The 16,944-nt window shown below is 37.7% G+C and overlaps 1 protein-coding gene across 1 annotated transcript; it reads left to right on the top strand.

Moving 5' to 3' along the window:
• Positions 1-978: 978 nt before the first annotated feature.
• On the top strand, positions 979-3,776 carry LOC140181043 (aldehyde dehydrogenase family 2 member C4-like). The gene is made up of 7 exons (XM_072223392.1): positions 979-1,187; positions 1,568-1,648; positions 1,731-1,928; positions 2,261-2,434; positions 2,527-2,636; positions 2,827-3,592; positions 3,689-3,776. The coding sequence occupies exons 2-5, from the start codon at positions 1,646-1,648 to the stop codon at positions 2,539-2,541; spliced, it is 390 nt and encodes a 129-aa protein (XP_072079493.1). The 5' UTR covers positions 979-1,187; positions 1,568-1,645; the 3' UTR covers positions 2,542-2,636; positions 2,827-3,592; positions 3,689-3,776.
• Positions 3,777-16,944: the final 13,168 nt, after the last annotated feature.

Genomic DNA, 16,944 nt, shown 5'->3' with positions numbered 1-16,944 from the left:
GACCCGGCCCCCAACCCAGTCCCCAACCCAATTGACATTCTTTCAACCCGTCCCCAACCTTTATCGGGCTACCCTCATCGAGCTCATCACATCCCTTGGTCACTCTTTCACCCTTGCTACCCTATTCGAGCTCACATTCCCGCCGTCTCCAGCACCACCCTCGCTGCGCCGTTAGCCTCCGCTCCCTCTCCGCCTTGTCTCCTCGTCGCCGTTACCAGCATCCTTACCATCAGCGTCAGCGCCAATGGCTTTCCGCGTCTCTTGCTCGGTGTCAGAGCTCGGAGGCCGCAACTGTTTTCTGCATCTCTTGCTCGGTGTCGATGTCGGTCTTGCCCTTGTTGAAGGAATATTTGCTTCGTTGCGTTGTTTCAGGTTCTTCTCCTCTTTCTTTCATGTTTCAATTCGCGCCAGCAGTGCATTTGCAAATTTTAGGGGTTTTTTTAGTGTTGTGCACAATTTGGGGGAGGTTTTGGTGGGGAACGGGAATTGAAAAATAACGATGAAATAAAGGATGGTTTGTTTATGAGTTCAAGCCTCTGGAATTTTGAATTCCATCTGCTTATAAATGCATTCATGAGCCAATTTTTTGGGGGTTCTTTAATATGATAACCTTGTTTATAGAATATTTTGTTGTTGTTTTGTGTGTTTGCACCTATGGTTACATGTTTATACCTGTGATTCTTTTTTTAAGTTCCGTATTCCTCTTTTCTTTTCTATTTGTTTTCTTCACTAAATCAGCTTCCTTTTGGTACTACTCTGTCCTCTGCCCTTGTTTGATATTTTTTCGATTGGAAATTTGGAATTTTGCTAGCAGGCCAGGGAAGTATGTGACTGAAACCTGAACTAGATGTAGGAATGATGTAATTTTCGTTGGCTTTTCAAGAAATGTTGCTTGTCATCCTTGAGTTTGTTTATTGTTCGAGTTGTGATTTTTTTCTCTGATTTAGGGACTGGTATAACCTTGAGAAGTTGAAGCAGGTGAAGGCATTTCGTTGTGGAGAGTATGATGAGTGCATCGAGAAGGCGAAGGCATCTGCTGCTAATTCGAATAAGAAGGCGGTGAAGTATGCTCGCAGGGAGGATGCTAGTTCTGGAAGTTAGTTCATCAAAACACTCAGCACCAACTTCTTCTAAAGTTTATTCTGCAACAACTTTTGGCAGTTGCTCCATCCTGGTTCATTCACTTGGTTGGTATATTCTGTTTCATAATCATCAATATACTTGGTATGTTTCATGGTTGGCCGTAGTAAATTTGTGTACTTAGTGTTTTCGGGTTTTTTCAATTTGTTTGCAGATGGTGAAGAAATTATAGGCCTTCAATATTTTCAATCTAGAGGAATGAACATGAAATACAATGTTTCTCTTTCTTCTTTTGGATTTATTTTTTTAATAATTTGATTTCAAGGTAGCATGACTTACCACTGATGTGAAGAAAAGAATCACAAGTTCACAACTGTGTTTCTTTGTTGTTGTTGCTTCTCAAAAGTTTTGCAGTGTCATATTCTGGATTTTTTCAAGGTACATCATGTTTAATGTCCTACTGATGTTTGTAATTTTGGCTTTCTAGGATTTTCTTGGCTTGGTGGAGAAATTTTACTATCTCTCTGGCAGATATGACATTGAGCTGACTGTTGGTGATGCTGTTATGGTATCTTAAAGTGTTTGCTCAGCTTAACTTCCCCTTTCTCAATTCTATTGGCAATCTGAGAAAAAAATATGTATTGTTTCAGGAGAACTCTTTCTTACGGCCACTTGGCCATCTTGAATTAGATCTTCCAGAAGCACCTACTATTAAGGCACCCCGTCTTCCTCCACTAGCTGTTGATCCATACACGAGATATGGGCCCAAAGTAGAGATAACCCACTTATTCAGGACTCCTGAAAGTAAAGTTGCTGTAGAAGGGAGAGTTAAGTTTGATCTGCTCCAGGTAATGTTGATTTTGCTTTTCATTAACTACCCTCTATTTGGATAATCCAACTTTATTGCTGAGTAAGTTTTTTTGGCTTTGTTTTATTTGAAGGTTATGCAAAAAGACTACAAATTAAGTTCTTATTCTTTGAATTCTGTTTCAAAAAGTTTAAGCTTTAAGTGTGTAATTGACCGCAATGTTTAAGACTACAAATTAAGTTCTTATTCTTTGTATTGATTGTATCGAGTTAAGTGTGTAATTGACCGCAATGTAACTTGGCTATAGCTTTGTTTGATTTGTATAGTTAACCTCGGCTAATATTTTGATTTTTGTGCTTTATGTGTGTGCAGGTCAGCTTCACCGGTTCGATGGAGGTAGGCCGCGAAATAATGCTTGCTGCAGCTAGCAGCAATTTGAAACAAGTTTCACTTGAATTAGTAGGAAAGTCACCTCTTCTAATCTTTGATGACGCTGATGTAGATAAAGCTGCTAGCCTTGCTCTCTTGGGCATAGTATATAACAAGGTCAAATTTCTCTTAAGTGAATAATAATGAAGAAACTCAGGTTACACATTATAATGACACTCTTTAACATTTTGTTCTTGTTTTGATTTCAGGGTGAGATGCGTTGAAAGTTCAGTGTGTTTGTTCAGGAAGGGAATGTGCTGAACAATTATATTAAAAGATGGATTTAGGCATTCTTTTCTTCCTCTTTCACACCCTGCAGGTTTTGACAGCTACTAAAATTAGATATTGGAGGTTTTGTTCATTTAGATGCTAGGTTTTGACAAGTCCCCATGAGATGTAATGGCAAAAGAAAATTGATAGGCACACAGTTTCTTCTTGTTATCATGCTATATAAAAAACATGTCTCAGTTGTGGTGGTTTAGTTTGGTTTTTGTTGTTTTCCATTGCAGGAATGCTATTGATTCCTCTTTATTCAAGCAATGGTTGCATAACTTGCAAAGTGAGATTGGGATTCTAGCTGATGGCACCTTGGCTCTGAGACAAGTTCTAATTCTAGTAATTGCATCATCAGTGTTTAAAAAGTGGATATGATTTCTGATAATTAGGCCTTGTTAAGTGGTAATTTAAGTAACTGACTAACCTATTAGTCTTTTAGTCTTATTCATGTTCTCAAATCAAAATTAACGAAACTAGTTGGACTCTTTTTGGTGTAAACAGGGTGTAGACATGTTTGGAAAGCGCATTGGGTTTCTCAAATTTAAAGTTGACATTTATAAGCCAGTCTATGTTTCTATTTTCTTGTGTTAATTTTAGCAAGGGGCTATGAACTAGTAGACATTTTACCTGTTATGCTCTATATATATTATTCAAAAATAGCTTCTTGTGCTTCAATATCCAAAAATTGGATTCCTCATCATGACAAGCAATGTATTAATAGTATTTGATTCATAGGCATACCACATTATGAGCTATGTGGTATCTAAAATGCACAACTATTAGGATCTTTTGCTTTTTACCTTATGTTCTCAGGCATCCATCATTCCTCTTTTTCTTGTAATTTTTGTGCACTTGCACCTGATGCTGATTTCTTTCTTTATATATAATAAAGTAAACCGTGATTAGGTTCCAGGTATTGTATTTGCAAGAGGACCTGCTGTGACTGTGTTGATACTTCTGGAATCAGATGGTGAAACTTATGCTGTTCTTACTGAACAGGTTCTTAGATGTTGGATCCTTGCAGAGAGAACTATGTTTTTTTTCAAACATTTTAACTAGAGTTCCATATTATGCTTATTATTTTTTATTTATCAGGCAAGGGTTCCTACTGGAAGAATTATTTTGGAATTGCCTGTTGGAATGTTGGATGATGACAAGGGTGATTTCGTTGGCACTACAGTTCGTGAGGCTTCTCTCTCTCTCTCTCTCTCTCTCTCTCTCTCTCTCTCTTTCTCTCTCTCCAATTCTCTTTATGGCTTAGTTGTGCCTCTGATAGGTTGAAGAAGAGACTAGCATAAAGTTCAAACTTGAAGACATAGTTGATCTCACTGCTTTCTTGGATTCTTCAACAGGATGCAGATTTTTTCCCTCACCGGTATACCTTAAGCATTCTGCATCAACCTTATTGCTTTATTGGTTTTGCAAATAAATAATTTTGTCGCTTGAAAAAAGAGCTAATAATGCATCTGCTTTATAGTTGTTCAATAATTTAGTTTGGTATTTTGAGCATAGTTTAGTTTCGTGTTATTGTACTTTTAGATTTGCATTTACCAATCAGTGAGCATTCAATTCAATTTCTGGCTATCTGTGGTTCAATCTAACAGTATTTGATAATCCTCGCTTATGGGTCTTTTTTTTCTAAATAAAATAAAATAAAATAGTGAGAATTTATTATCTCTCTAAGGATCTAATTTTTTTGCTAAATGATTAACAGACAGTAGACTATAAGAGACCAACCTATGAAGAAGTTGAGAACCTCCAAGCCTTACTTCCAAGGGAGTGCAATATCTGCCAAATGCAAATTGGCGAAATGGTGAACTTTATGGATTCAAAATGTAGTTCAATCCATTTTCTTCACTAATTTTCACTTACTATGAGTTTGGAATACCACTGCCACTATTTGTAAATGGATGCTAGGTAGAAGCTGCTCATTAGGTGCCTATTACTTTTTGTAATAATAAAGATAAATAGATGTGCAAGGTGTTTGGAATTTTTATTCCTATTAGCATAACAATGCTAATGAATTTTTATAGTAGAATGTGAACCTGGTTTAATTTGGAATTATTAATACATGCATAAATTAGATTATTTCTTATAATATTTTTATATATATCATTTTTGTTGGTTCAATTTGTTCTTGATATTTTGCTGCAGGCTAGTATTGGAATGGATAACTTGAACCCTTAATGCACAAAGTGGAGCAGTTTTAGGTTGATTTTGATCTTTTACTAAGTATTTAGGTTGATGATCATCTCTATTAGTGTAATTTGATATATTATGAGCAGTTTTAACTTGTATTGTTTCTGTATTTTTCTTCGGTTTTTAGTTTTGGAATCTGAACTCGAGATTTATTTTGTATTTGAGTAATAATTTTTTAATGTATAAAACAATTATAGTAAATTATATATCTCACTAATTATTGTTTGATTTGTCTTGTAATAAAAATTGCATACTATATTTGTAGGTTTGGTAATAAAAAAAGATTGAAAATTTATATTGTGTAGCAATGAAGATCAAGTAACGAAAAGAATTTTTTTTTAATTTAACAAGGCTTTCGCCATGCTTTTAAAGCGTGGCTATATATTTTGCTATGGAGCGTGGCCGTATCTCCACCTATCGCCGCGCTTTAAAAGCGTGGCCATATCTCCACCTATCGCCACGCTTTTAAAGCGTGGCCGTATCTCTACCTATCGCCACGCTTTAAAAGCGTGTCCGTATCTCCACCTATCGCCACGCTTTAAAAGCGTGGCCATATTTCCCACCTACAGCCACGCTTTTCCAAGTGGCAGTTTGTAAAAAAGCGTGGCAATAGGCTGCAAAAAGCATGGCGATAGAGCAACCGCCACCCTTTGATAGGTCACCCTTTCAAAAGCGTGGCGGTAGCTCAAAAAGTGTGGCGAAAAGCTATCGCCACGCTTTTTTCAGCTTTTTGCCACGCTTTAAAAGCGTGGCAAAAGACGTGTTTTCTTGTAGTGAATTGACAATTTTCTCAATTTGGACTTTAAATTTTCTCTTTGTAACTCATATTAACACCTTGAGAGATTTTCATAATGTTTTGCTAATGTGGTATATTGAGGTAAATAACTAATTCCACATGTCTGAACAAGATTTGGCTACTGAAATAAAGTGATGAAGTATTTTCTAGTGACACATTGTGTGTGTTCTAAGACGTAGCGTCACGTATCATAACATAGTTTATCCACATGCCAATTTAATTCCATGTGTTATCATTGTAAGTGATTCAAATTGACTCCTAAATTTTGTTTAATTCCATGTGTTATCATTGTAAGTGATTCAAATTGACTCCTAAATTTTTGTTCATAGCTCATTTTAGTTACTGAAATTAAAAAAAAAAAGAGCAAATCAAAATTAGTGCTTCAAATAATTTCTCTCATTTTCCATTTTATAAATTTAAAATTAGTAATATTTTTTAAATTTATTAATTTTTTTTATTTTTCACATATTGCATAGGATAAATAATTATTTTAACCTATAAATATTCTGAACGTTGACAAATTCACTTACAAAATAACAAAAATAATTTTGTATCCATAAAAGATGGGTTTCAATTAACAAAACTACTCAAACCCTAAAAAATTATCTAAATTTTTTAAATTACTCTCTTTACCTAAGCTTGTTGGAAATTCTTGGTTTCTTAATCCTAAGATCATCCATGTTAAATCATTAAGAAATAGATATTTGAGAGCGTGGAAATGTACCTGATTTTGTGAGTATAATTGAGAGAGTTTGGTTCTTTGATCTTTCTTAACCAAAGCCTTCTGTATCCCTGATAGGGCTGAATCACAACTCCTTTGATGGAAAAAGAGCTATAAAGGCGGTTTTGATGTGTTGAGGACTAAAATTCTGAAGTCACTATTTATATTTAAATGTGGCACCCATTATACCCTAAATCTCAAATAAAATAGTATCTTTGGTTTTATTATCATTTAATTCCAAATCAAAAGTAATAATGATTTATTTAATTCAACATTTATGATAATAAATGAAATTACCATTATATAAGTAATTTAATGTGAAATAACTTAATTTGCGATTATAGTTAATATATGTGTTGCCCAAAATAGATTATAAGAAATAATAATTTTCTAACAATCTTGAGGCACCTAATGAAACTATACTTGTCTTATTTAGAGTTGAGTATATAACCTTATTAATAATTTACATGTCACTGATATATAAGAATATTAAAAATATATTTACTCCTACTAAACTTTTAACGAGCTAGCTTCTGGCAGGTTCGGATAACTACCAGTAATTAGGTGTCAGCTTTCATAGATCTATGAGACTCTAGAATCCGTACTATTTATATACATATAAGCCTGATGCACTATCGGTCTTTCATGAGTTAGTCATCATTCATTTCATTTTTTTAAAGGAAAACAAACACATGCATACAATAAATCATAATGTAGAATATGTAAACAGAGAGCAAGTAAAGTCATCATAGGATATCAAACTAATAATCACACATATATATATACATATATCCATCCTATGATATGACTAAGAGGACGTTGGTGACATTGCTCAGCCCACCATGGAAGAAGTAAACTAAATGGAAAATTCCTCTAGAAATCTCAATAATGATCCTTATGAAAATACTTTCAATTAGGGATGGAGGAATCACCCTAACTTTGGGTCGAGGGAGCAGCAGAGGCCTCAACAAGGCTTCAACAATAATCAGGATGGAACTAATCAGAATAGGTTCAACAACAGGCAGTTACAACCCTCTCAGCAGTAAATGGAGACATCCAAACACAGCCTCTCCAAATTAGCCACAATAGTCTTTGATCTTTCCAAGACCACTCACAGATTCATGTAAGAGACTCGATCTTCAATTCAGAACTTGGAGATACAAGTGGGTCAGTTGAGCAGTAAGATACCTGAGAGACCTCCTAACACTCTTCCAAGCAACACAGAAGTAAGTACAAGGGAAGAGTACAAAGACCTCATTATGGGCAAGAAGGCCGTGCCTAAAGAAGAGGATGCTGCTGAGAAATTGAAGGAGAAAGAGTTTCAAGAGAAGATTGGGAGTGTAGTAGTACAAGCCTCAGTAATGATGAAGGAGCCTAAAGAACAACACCCTCTGAAAGTGAAAAAAGAGACCGAGGATGAGCAAATTGCTAAATTCTTGACAGTGTGTTCAAGAAGTTACAAATCAATATTCCTTTTGCTGAGGTGTTGGAGAAGAAGCCTCCCTATATGGCCTGTCTGAAAAGTGTATTCTCTGAGAAGAAGGCCCTGAGGGGAGATAAAACTGTGGTGCTAACCAAGGAGTGCAGTGCATTAGTGCAAAAGAAGCTACCTCCGAAATTGCCAGATCCTGGAAACTTCGTAATTCCCTGCACCATAGGGACTATCACATTTGAGAAAGCATTATGCGACCTTGGATCAAGCATAAATCTGATGTCCCTCTCTGTGATGAAGAAGCTGGGTATTCAAGAGGTGCAACCCATAAGAATCTCACGGGAGATGGCAGACAAGTCCCTAAAGCGGGTATATGGATTGGTGGAGAATGTCCTTGTAAAGGTTGAAGACCTTTACCTTCCTGCAGACTTCGTGATATTTGACACTTGGGAGGAAAAAGATGACTCCATCATCCTAGGAAGGCCATTCCTAGCTATTGGGAGAACCTTGATTGATGTGGAGAGCGGAGAGCTAGTCCTAAGAATGCATGAGGACCATTTGCTATTCAAAATTCCTAAGCCTCAACCACTCTCAGACAAAGGTGGTACTAGCATACAGAGCTCAGTGCTCGAGCCTTCTCACTCAGTGAAAAACCATACAGAGCCTGATAAACCCCAATTTTGTAGTTTATCTTGTGTTGAATTTAGTGGATTTTATAAACTTTTCTCACATTTATTCACTAAAATAGCATAGTTTTGTAATTCTTCCTAATTTGTGCTTAATAGTGAAAACATGTCTTTTAGGCCTTTAATTAGCTAATTTTAATTCACTTTAATTCCATTCGATGTTTTGATATGTTTGTTGAGTGATTTCAGATTCATAAGGCAAGGATTAGGTGGAAGAAGTGAAAAGAAAAGCATGCAAAGTAGAGAATTCATGAAGAAATAAGCATTTGCAGAATTCATGGCGATGCGTGTACATGGCCCACGCGTATGCGTGGAAAGGAAATCTGCCAGTCACGCGTACCCGTGACAAGTGTCACGTGACCTCATTAAAGGCAACACGCTGGGGGCAATTTCTGTGCCATCCAAGCCCAAATCCAACTCATTTTTGAAGCTATTTGATGCAGAATTCAAGAGGAAACGGGGAGCAATTAGATAGTATAGAAAACATACTTTAAGTTAGTTCTAGAGAGAGAAGTTCCCTCTTCTCTCTAGAAATTAGGATTTTTAGTTTAATTTCATCTTAGATTTAGGTTTCAATTCTTATTTTCATTTAGTTTTTCTTACAATTTTTTGTTATTACATCTTTGTTCTCTATCTTAGTTCTTCTTGTTAATTTCTCTTTTATGCCTCTTTTTAGTTTATGAATACTTTTGTTACTTTTAATTTCATTTAATGTAATTTGATGTTTTATGTTCTTTTCATGCTTGTTTGAGTTATTGTTATTGATTTCTTGCATTGGGTAGTTTTAGATTTTATATTTCTTGCAATTTTACCATGCTTTTCTTTTATGCCTTTTTATTTCTTGCAATTTTATTTCTTCTTGTTAATTTTTCTTTTGAGCTACTTTTTATGTGATGAACTTTTGTTAATTTCAATTTTTTTAATGCAATTGATGCCTTTTTATGTTTCTTATTGTTTAATTGAGTTGTTATTATTATTTTCTTGCTTTTGGTGGCTTTAGATTTTTTTATTCTTGCAATTTAATATGCTTTTCTTTTTATGCACACCAAGTATTTGATAAAATGCTTGGGTTATTTTTAGAGTAGATTTTGAGCATTCTTGGCTTGGAAAGAGAAATTAGGCAATCTTGAGTCCTTAATACCGAATTTAGATTGGTGATCTAGAGTTGTTAGTTGATCTTATTTCCATTAATGCTACTTATGGATTGAGATTAACTAGTCTTATTTGATTTTCTCCCGATGTTGGAGATAATAAAATAGGATTAGCTCTTGATAGTTATTGTGTTATGATTAATGACTGATGCCAAGGCATCTTAGGCTAGTTTCACTAGCCTTTTTCTATTGTTTTTATTAGGTTTTATGCACTTTCTTGAGCAATAAGTAAGTGTTTGGATGAAAAGTTCATGCATACCTTGATACATTAATTTGATACATTTTCATGTGATTTATGCTCTTTTTATATGTGTGTTAATATTGATACAAACTCTTGTGAATCTAGCAAAGCTTTGATGCATATTTGATTGATGATAGGTAAAGAGAAGCAAGGAAAAAGCATGGAAAGCAAGGAATAATGGCCATGAAAGGAAGAAGAGGAAACAACGTTGGTGGCCAAAGTTGGCTCACCAACGTTGCCTCAAACGTGAAAGAAGGGCAAGGAAAAGCAAATTTTTGGTGCTAACGTTGGAGGGAACGTTAGTACACCAACGTTACCCCCAATGTTATGTTCTCTAAAAATTGAAAAACACAATCCACGCATACGCGTAGGTGACGCGCACGCGTGGATAGAACAACGTTGGAAGGAACGTTGCCAAGCCAACGCTGAGGCCAACATTCGTGATACAGGGCTCAAATCTGGAGTTGAGAAAAGCGCATCGACGCGCACGCGTAAGCGACGCATACGCGTGGGCGTGAAGTTTGACAATCCACGCGCATGCGTAGGTGACACGCATGCATGGGTAGACGAACATTGAAGGGAACGTTGCCAAGCCAACGCTGAGGCCAACGTTTGCGATAAGCTTTCAAAAAACTGGAGTTGGGAACTTTGCAGCGACGCGTACACGTGGACGGGCATTTCATTCCAATCTCGCACACGCATATGGAATGCGGACGGGTGGAATGGCAAATCGACCATTCACGCATACGTGTGGGCCACGCGTACGCGTGAATAGGCAAACGTTGGTGCTCCAACGTTGAGTCAAACGTTGCTTAAAACACCCAGAATTCATTTTCTTTAAAAGAACATTTGACCCAACGTTTGCTTAAAAACGTTGACCCCAACGTTGATACCAGAACTATGAAATTGAGCACCTCTCTCCTCAACATAATGGAAATCCACTTCAATCTGCTTCAACAAAAGGCCAAGGCTCACATCCAAGACTTGAAGACTAGTTGAAGAAAGTGTATAAATAGCAGAGAGTGTAAGTTAGAAGGGGGCTTTTTGGCTGACTGAGATCTAGATCTAGAATTAGACTCTGCAATAATTTCTTTTGTACTTTCTCCACTTCTCTGTACTTTTCTTTCATTTTGATTTGAAATGAGCTATGAACAACTAAACCCATCTTCATTGGGTTAGGGAGCTTTGTTGTAATTCAATGGATCAATACTAGTTTTCATTCTTCTTCTTCTTTCTTTTCTCTTGATTTTGCTAGAAAGCTTTCGGTCTTCATCCAATTGGGTAGTTGTCTTGGAAGAGAAGCTATCCATAATTGGATCTCCTCTGAACCTTGGAAGAGGAATGAGGAGATCATGCTAGAATTACTTTCTCATGTTGGACCGGATTGGGATTTGGATGGATATTGTGACATTTAATCCTACCAATACTTTGATTTGGAAATACAGGTAGTATAATCAGTGACCATACTTCATCTCTTCTCATGAGAAATTAAATCAAGGAATTGGGCAATTTTTCAAGCTTAGAGAGAGTGGATTGCCAAGGAATTGGGATCCATTCACCTAAGATTGCCAAGGAGATCAATGAATACATTGATTGAGGAAGAGATGAAAATGAACTTGATCCGGAGGATTATAACATCTCCTGATCCCAATGAGCTTCGCATTTCTAATCTCACCCATTCTTTTAATTCTGCTGTTACATTTATGCTTAAAAATCTCCATTCCCATTTACTTTCTTGTAATTTAAGCTTCTGCACTTTAATTCCCTGCAATTTCTCTTCTGCCATTTAATTTCTGTCATTTACACTCTGTTATTTATATTTTTTGCACTTTAAGTTTCCCGCCAATTTAAATTCTGCAAATCTAAATTCAAATTCTGCTTCAATTCAACTAGAACAATTCTCTAATCAAAATTGATCAACCAACCAATCCCTGTGGGATTCGACCTCACTCTATTGTGAGTTTTTACTTGAGGACAATCTGGTGCACTTGTCGGTGAAAATTTGTTGAGAGACTTTTCGGGTACCAAGTTTATGGCGCTGTTGCCGGGGATTGGTTTTGTATTGACAAAGATTAAATTAGAGGATAACTAGATTGAACATTTTTCTTTTCTTTTCTTGTTTACTGTTATTTTCTTTTACATTTTCAGTCATTTTTCATTGTTCATTTACTTTCCTACTGAACTAATCCAATAACCCCACTGACTGTTTGTTTAACTGCTCTAACCATAATTTTCATTAACTGTGAGTTTTCCACTTGTTGTTTGCTTTTTGTTTATTGAGTGTATGACAGGTAGAAGAGGGGTTTCAACCTCTTTTGATAGTGAACTTGAGAGGACCTTCCTTAGATTATGGAGGGAAGCAAGAAACAAGGGAATAGTTAGAGAAGAAGAGTTGGTAGAAGATCTAGACGTTGTTATGGAGGAAGAGGTCTACAACTGATGACTGGAATTCACTATCCCACATATACAATGAATCCGTTCTTTGGCAAGCGCACCAAATATCGTCAAGTAATAACCCACGAGGAGTGGGATCGTATCCACAGAGATTGATTGATTGAGCAGTGTTAGCTAATGAGTTAATTAGTTATGCTAATCAAATAGAGAGTATTGAGTAGTGTAAATTAAATTGCAGAATTATAAAGAACATGGAAGTAAAGAAAAGCAATAAAGTGTAGGAATGTAAATGGTAAGAATGTAAAGAACAGAAACATAAATGGCTGAATTGTAATTGGGAATGGGGGATTAGCAGAATGTAAAAGAAAGCTATAAAGAATGTGGAAGATAAGAATAGGGGAATTCATTGGGATTAGGAGATGTTGATCTCTTTGGATTAAATTCAGTTCATCTCACCTTCAATCATGCAACTCATTGACCTCTTGGCAATCATGATTGATTGAGTCCCAATCCCTTGTTAACTCAATCTCTTAAATCTTGATAATCATCCAATTCCTTGGTCTAATTGCTCATGAAAAGAGATATGCTTGGTCCCTGATTATACCACACATCATCATAGATCCAAATAATGGGTGGATTATATGTCACCATATCCAATTCCAAAACCCAGATTCTACTCAAGTGTGAGAAGGGATTTCAAGCATGGTTTCATGTTCCCTTTTCCAAGGTTCCCATGAAACCCATTTTGCATTCAACCTCTTTCCTAAGATGATTGAACATAAGCATGAAGAACGAAATTCCTTCTAGCAAATCAAAGAGAAGATGAAGAGAAGAAGAAATTCACTTTCATTAATCCATCAAGTACAACAGAGCTCCCTCTCCCAATGAGAGGGAGTTTAGCTATTCATAGCTCAGAGAAAAGTACGAGAGATGGAAGAGATGATGTGTAAAGTAAAACTAGATCTAAACTTAGCAATGTCAATCCAATACAACCCAACTCAACCCCCTTTTTCAGTACTTCCTGGGGGTATTTATACTACAATTATCACTAGAATTAAGAAAATACAAAAGATAAAAGAAAATTACAATTGGAGGGAAAAGGAAAACTCAATAAACATGACCTTCAGGCTTGGCGTGTGGCTGGCGTTTAAGCAACGTGCCACGCCTAGCCACTAAATTTGGCTTGGCGTGCCACGCCCAGCTCTTCAAGTGGCATGCCCCATGCGTTGGCATCCCTGGCGTGCCACGCCTTCGAACCCAAGTGACACGCCCAGGGTCTTTTTAAAGATTGGCTAGCCTGGCGTGCCATGCCCTCGAGCCAAAGTAGCACACCCAGGGTCTTCTTGGAACCTTGGTTGGCCTGGCGTGCCACGCCTTCGATCTCAAGTGGCACGCCAGGTTCTTCTTAAAGCATTGGTTAGCATGGCGTGCCACGCCTTGGACCTCAAGTGGCATGCCCAGGCTCTTTCTTGGAGCTTTGAACTAGCGTGGCACGCCCAGGGCCCATGTGGGTGCTTCATCTTCTTCTCTGAAAAACATAACTGGCTTGCCACGCCCAGTGTGTGGCGTGCCACGCCCATGGTGTATGCTTCTTCACGTATCTGGAAAACATAACTGGCATGCCATGCCCAGTGTGTGGCGTGCCACACCCATGGTACATACTTCTTCACGTCTCTGGAAAACATAACTGGCGTGCCACGCCCAACATTCTTCCTTGCTCCAATAGCTGGCATGCCACGCCCAGCATTTAAGTGGCACGTCCAGGTAAATAATGAGAGTTGGCGTGCCATGCCTTTGACCTTAAGTGACACGCCCAGCTTTGGTGCTTGGTCTTCTTTAGTGTTGGCATGCCACGCCTGGGACCCAGGTGGCCCGCCCAAGTGAGGATGATACCTGGCGTGCCATGCCTTTGACACCAAGTGACACGCCTAAGTGCTTGGGTCTTCAATTTCCTCTCTGGAAACATCAACTGGCGTGCCATGTCTTGATGTTCAAGTGGCACGCCCATCTTAAGTTGACTCCTCCAAGCTTGGCGTGCCACGCCTGGGTTATCAAGTGGCATGCCCAAGTGATGGGCTAGAGTTGGCGTGGCACGCCTTCGATACCAAGTGGCACGCCCAAATGATGGTCCTTCTTTGGATTGATGAACTGGCATGCCCCGCCCAACTCTTCAAGTGGCACGCCCATGGTGTGTGATGGACTTGGCGTGCCACGCCCCATTTTTGGCCTTCACCATTGCTCTATAGAATTCATTACTAGTGTGCCATGCCCTGGTGCTGGGGTGCCATGCCCACTCATTTTCATGGCGTTTGTACTAAGTGGCACGCCCATTACACACGCCCAGCTTTACTTGCTGTTTTCCTTCCCTTTTTGTTGCTTTTTTCTCCTGAAATTCAACACAAACCCATTTCAAAGTAATGTACCATAATATATATTATTGGGTTCATGAAATTGCATTGAAACAATGAATATGTGTTCTTTTTATGGTCCTTTTAGATAGGTAAAAAGGATAAATGATGCAAGTCATCACAACACCAAATTTAAGCTTTGCTTGTCCCAAGCAAATCAATGTGAATTGTTCTTAGATAGATTGAGACTTGACCTTGAATAGGTGCATACATTACCAAGGATAAGGCTAAGTGTTTATCACATGCATGAATATTATTGTTTCAATGTCACAATGAACTCCTAGATTCTTGAGGATTCTTCCAAGTATTAGTCTTAGGGGCCCTTTTTATTGATTGTCACCTTGAAGTAGCAAGAGTTGTTCCTTTTTCTTTTTCACTTTTCTTTTCAATTGTCCACGACTCTAAGTGTTTTGTCTCAAGACGACCCTTTAGATTAGGCTTTCAATTAGCACTCTCAAATCAGTTGGTTTTAGGGTGTTAGGTGTTGAAACATCCCTAAGAATTTACTTGCCCAGGTCTCCTTTCTTGACACATCTTCACCACAAGCATCTACTAGGATCTTTAATTCTTTTGAGCTAATTGGTGCTTCCTTTTATCCTAGTAGGTGATGCTCAGAGCCTTGGATCTTTTGTTGCTTACTACTTCTTGGTTCTATAGATATTCAAGGGACATCCTTAGCCTTTACTTGTCACTCCCTCTAAAGTCTAGTTGCTCATCATGACTCATTTTCTTTCAAGTTCATTCAAAGTCCTACACTTAGTTCCTTTATCTCCTGGCTTTGAATAGTCTTACTTAGTCTTAGTCTTTTTTACTCTTGTTTTTGCAACAACTCACCATAGACTCTTATGGAAACAAACTATTCTTTTATTTGATCATGAGACTTAAACAACATTGCATTTTCTTTCTTCAAATATAAAGGACTCATAAAAGAGTTTCAAAACATAAAGAAATTAAACATTAAAAATAAACTATCCTAACATTGCAACTATTATTAATTAGAAATTAAACATAAGGAAATCAAACATAAATTCATAATTTAAAAGTATCAACCATGGGACTCAACAACCTTGAGCAGCTTCAGTTCATTGGCCCTTTTCCTTTGTCCTTCTTCTTGGAGCGGGAGGAGTCATCATCATCCTTCTTGGAGGATCCTTCTTGTGCCTTTGTGTTTTTGGGCTTCTAAAATCCCAGCCTTCTCATATAGAACCTTACATTTTCTTTGTGCTGGTATGCAATTTCTTCCTGCCTTGCACTGAGTTCTTCCATCTTTTGCATGTATGTTGGATACTTGGGGTTCATGTTGGCTACTGCATTACACAAGTAGCTCAATTTTGTTTGTGCGTAGCAGTCATATTCTCTTCTTGCTATGGTTCTGGCTTCATAAAGATGCCTAAACTCGGCAAGGCTCTCTAGTTGGACTTGTTGTTGTTCCATAATTGTTCTGAGGCTACCTTGCATCTCTCCCCAGTTGAACTAATCTTGTTGCTCCTTCATGTGCTCTATACTTCCTTGGAGTTGTTGTATGTTCTCCTTCACTTGATTCCAGTGGTGTTATTGTTCCTTGAGTTGGTTGACATCCTCTCTTAGGTGGTGTATATCTCCTCTCATTTGGTGTATATCTCCTTGCAATTGCTCCCAGTTGAAACCTTCAAGAAATTGTGGGTATGGTGATGGTAGAAGTGCTAAGTATTATGGTTGATCTTCAACCTCTCCTTCTTGTTGTGGTGCCCCTTGTGGCTCATGGGCATGAGCTCTGTACTCCCTTGCTCTCTGAAGTGGGTTGACAGCCACCACTTTGGCCATCTTCTTGGTAGTTATGGGGTTGTCTTGATCTACCAGGACTTCATCAATAATCTTTTCCACCCCTGCCTCATCACATAGCCTCTGAATGATGCTAAGGAATGCCAACCTTGAGCTATCCTTGGTGCTTTTTAGTACTCTATTGATGTTGTTGGCAATCATTTCCCCAACATTAACATTTTCTCCCTTCATTATGCTGTATATGAGCCCAGCCCTTTTTAAAGTCACCTCTGAAGTGTTGGATGTGGGGTCGAGAGACTTTCTTACAAAATCTAGCCACCCTCTAGCTTGGGGCTTAGATCTCTTCTCCTCAGTTGGTTGGGTCTTCCATCTTTATCATTAATCCACTGCACATTCAGCACACATATTTCATTGAGGATCTCATCAAGAGATAAAGAGAAGAAGAAGAAGAATAAAAACAACTTAATCCATTAAAAATAATAGAGCTCTCTTTCCCAATGGAAAGAGTTAGTGATTCATAACTAAAATATTTATAAGTAAGAAAATGAAAGAGGAGAGAAGT

This window comes from Arachis hypogaea, chromosome 17 (assembly GCF_003086295.3).
Source record: "Arachis hypogaea cultivar Tifrunner chromosome 17, arahy.Tifrunner.gnm2.J5K5, whole genome shotgun sequence".
In the NCBI taxonomy this organism is placed as follows: domain Eukaryota; kingdom Viridiplantae; phylum Streptophyta; class Magnoliopsida; order Fabales; family Fabaceae; genus Arachis; species Arachis hypogaea.
The sequence above is the reverse complement of the archived record's forward strand: the minus strand, read 5'-3'. Positions and strand labels throughout refer to the sequence as shown.

What these genes read in the sequence shown, in the direction of transcription:
- LOC140181043 (XM_072223392.1), top strand. An exon ending in TTAAGTTTGATCTGCTCCAG is followed by an intron (nt 1,929 to 2,260) that starts GTAATGTTGATT and finishes ATGTGTGTGCAG; the next exon opens with GTCAGCTTCACCGGTTCGAT.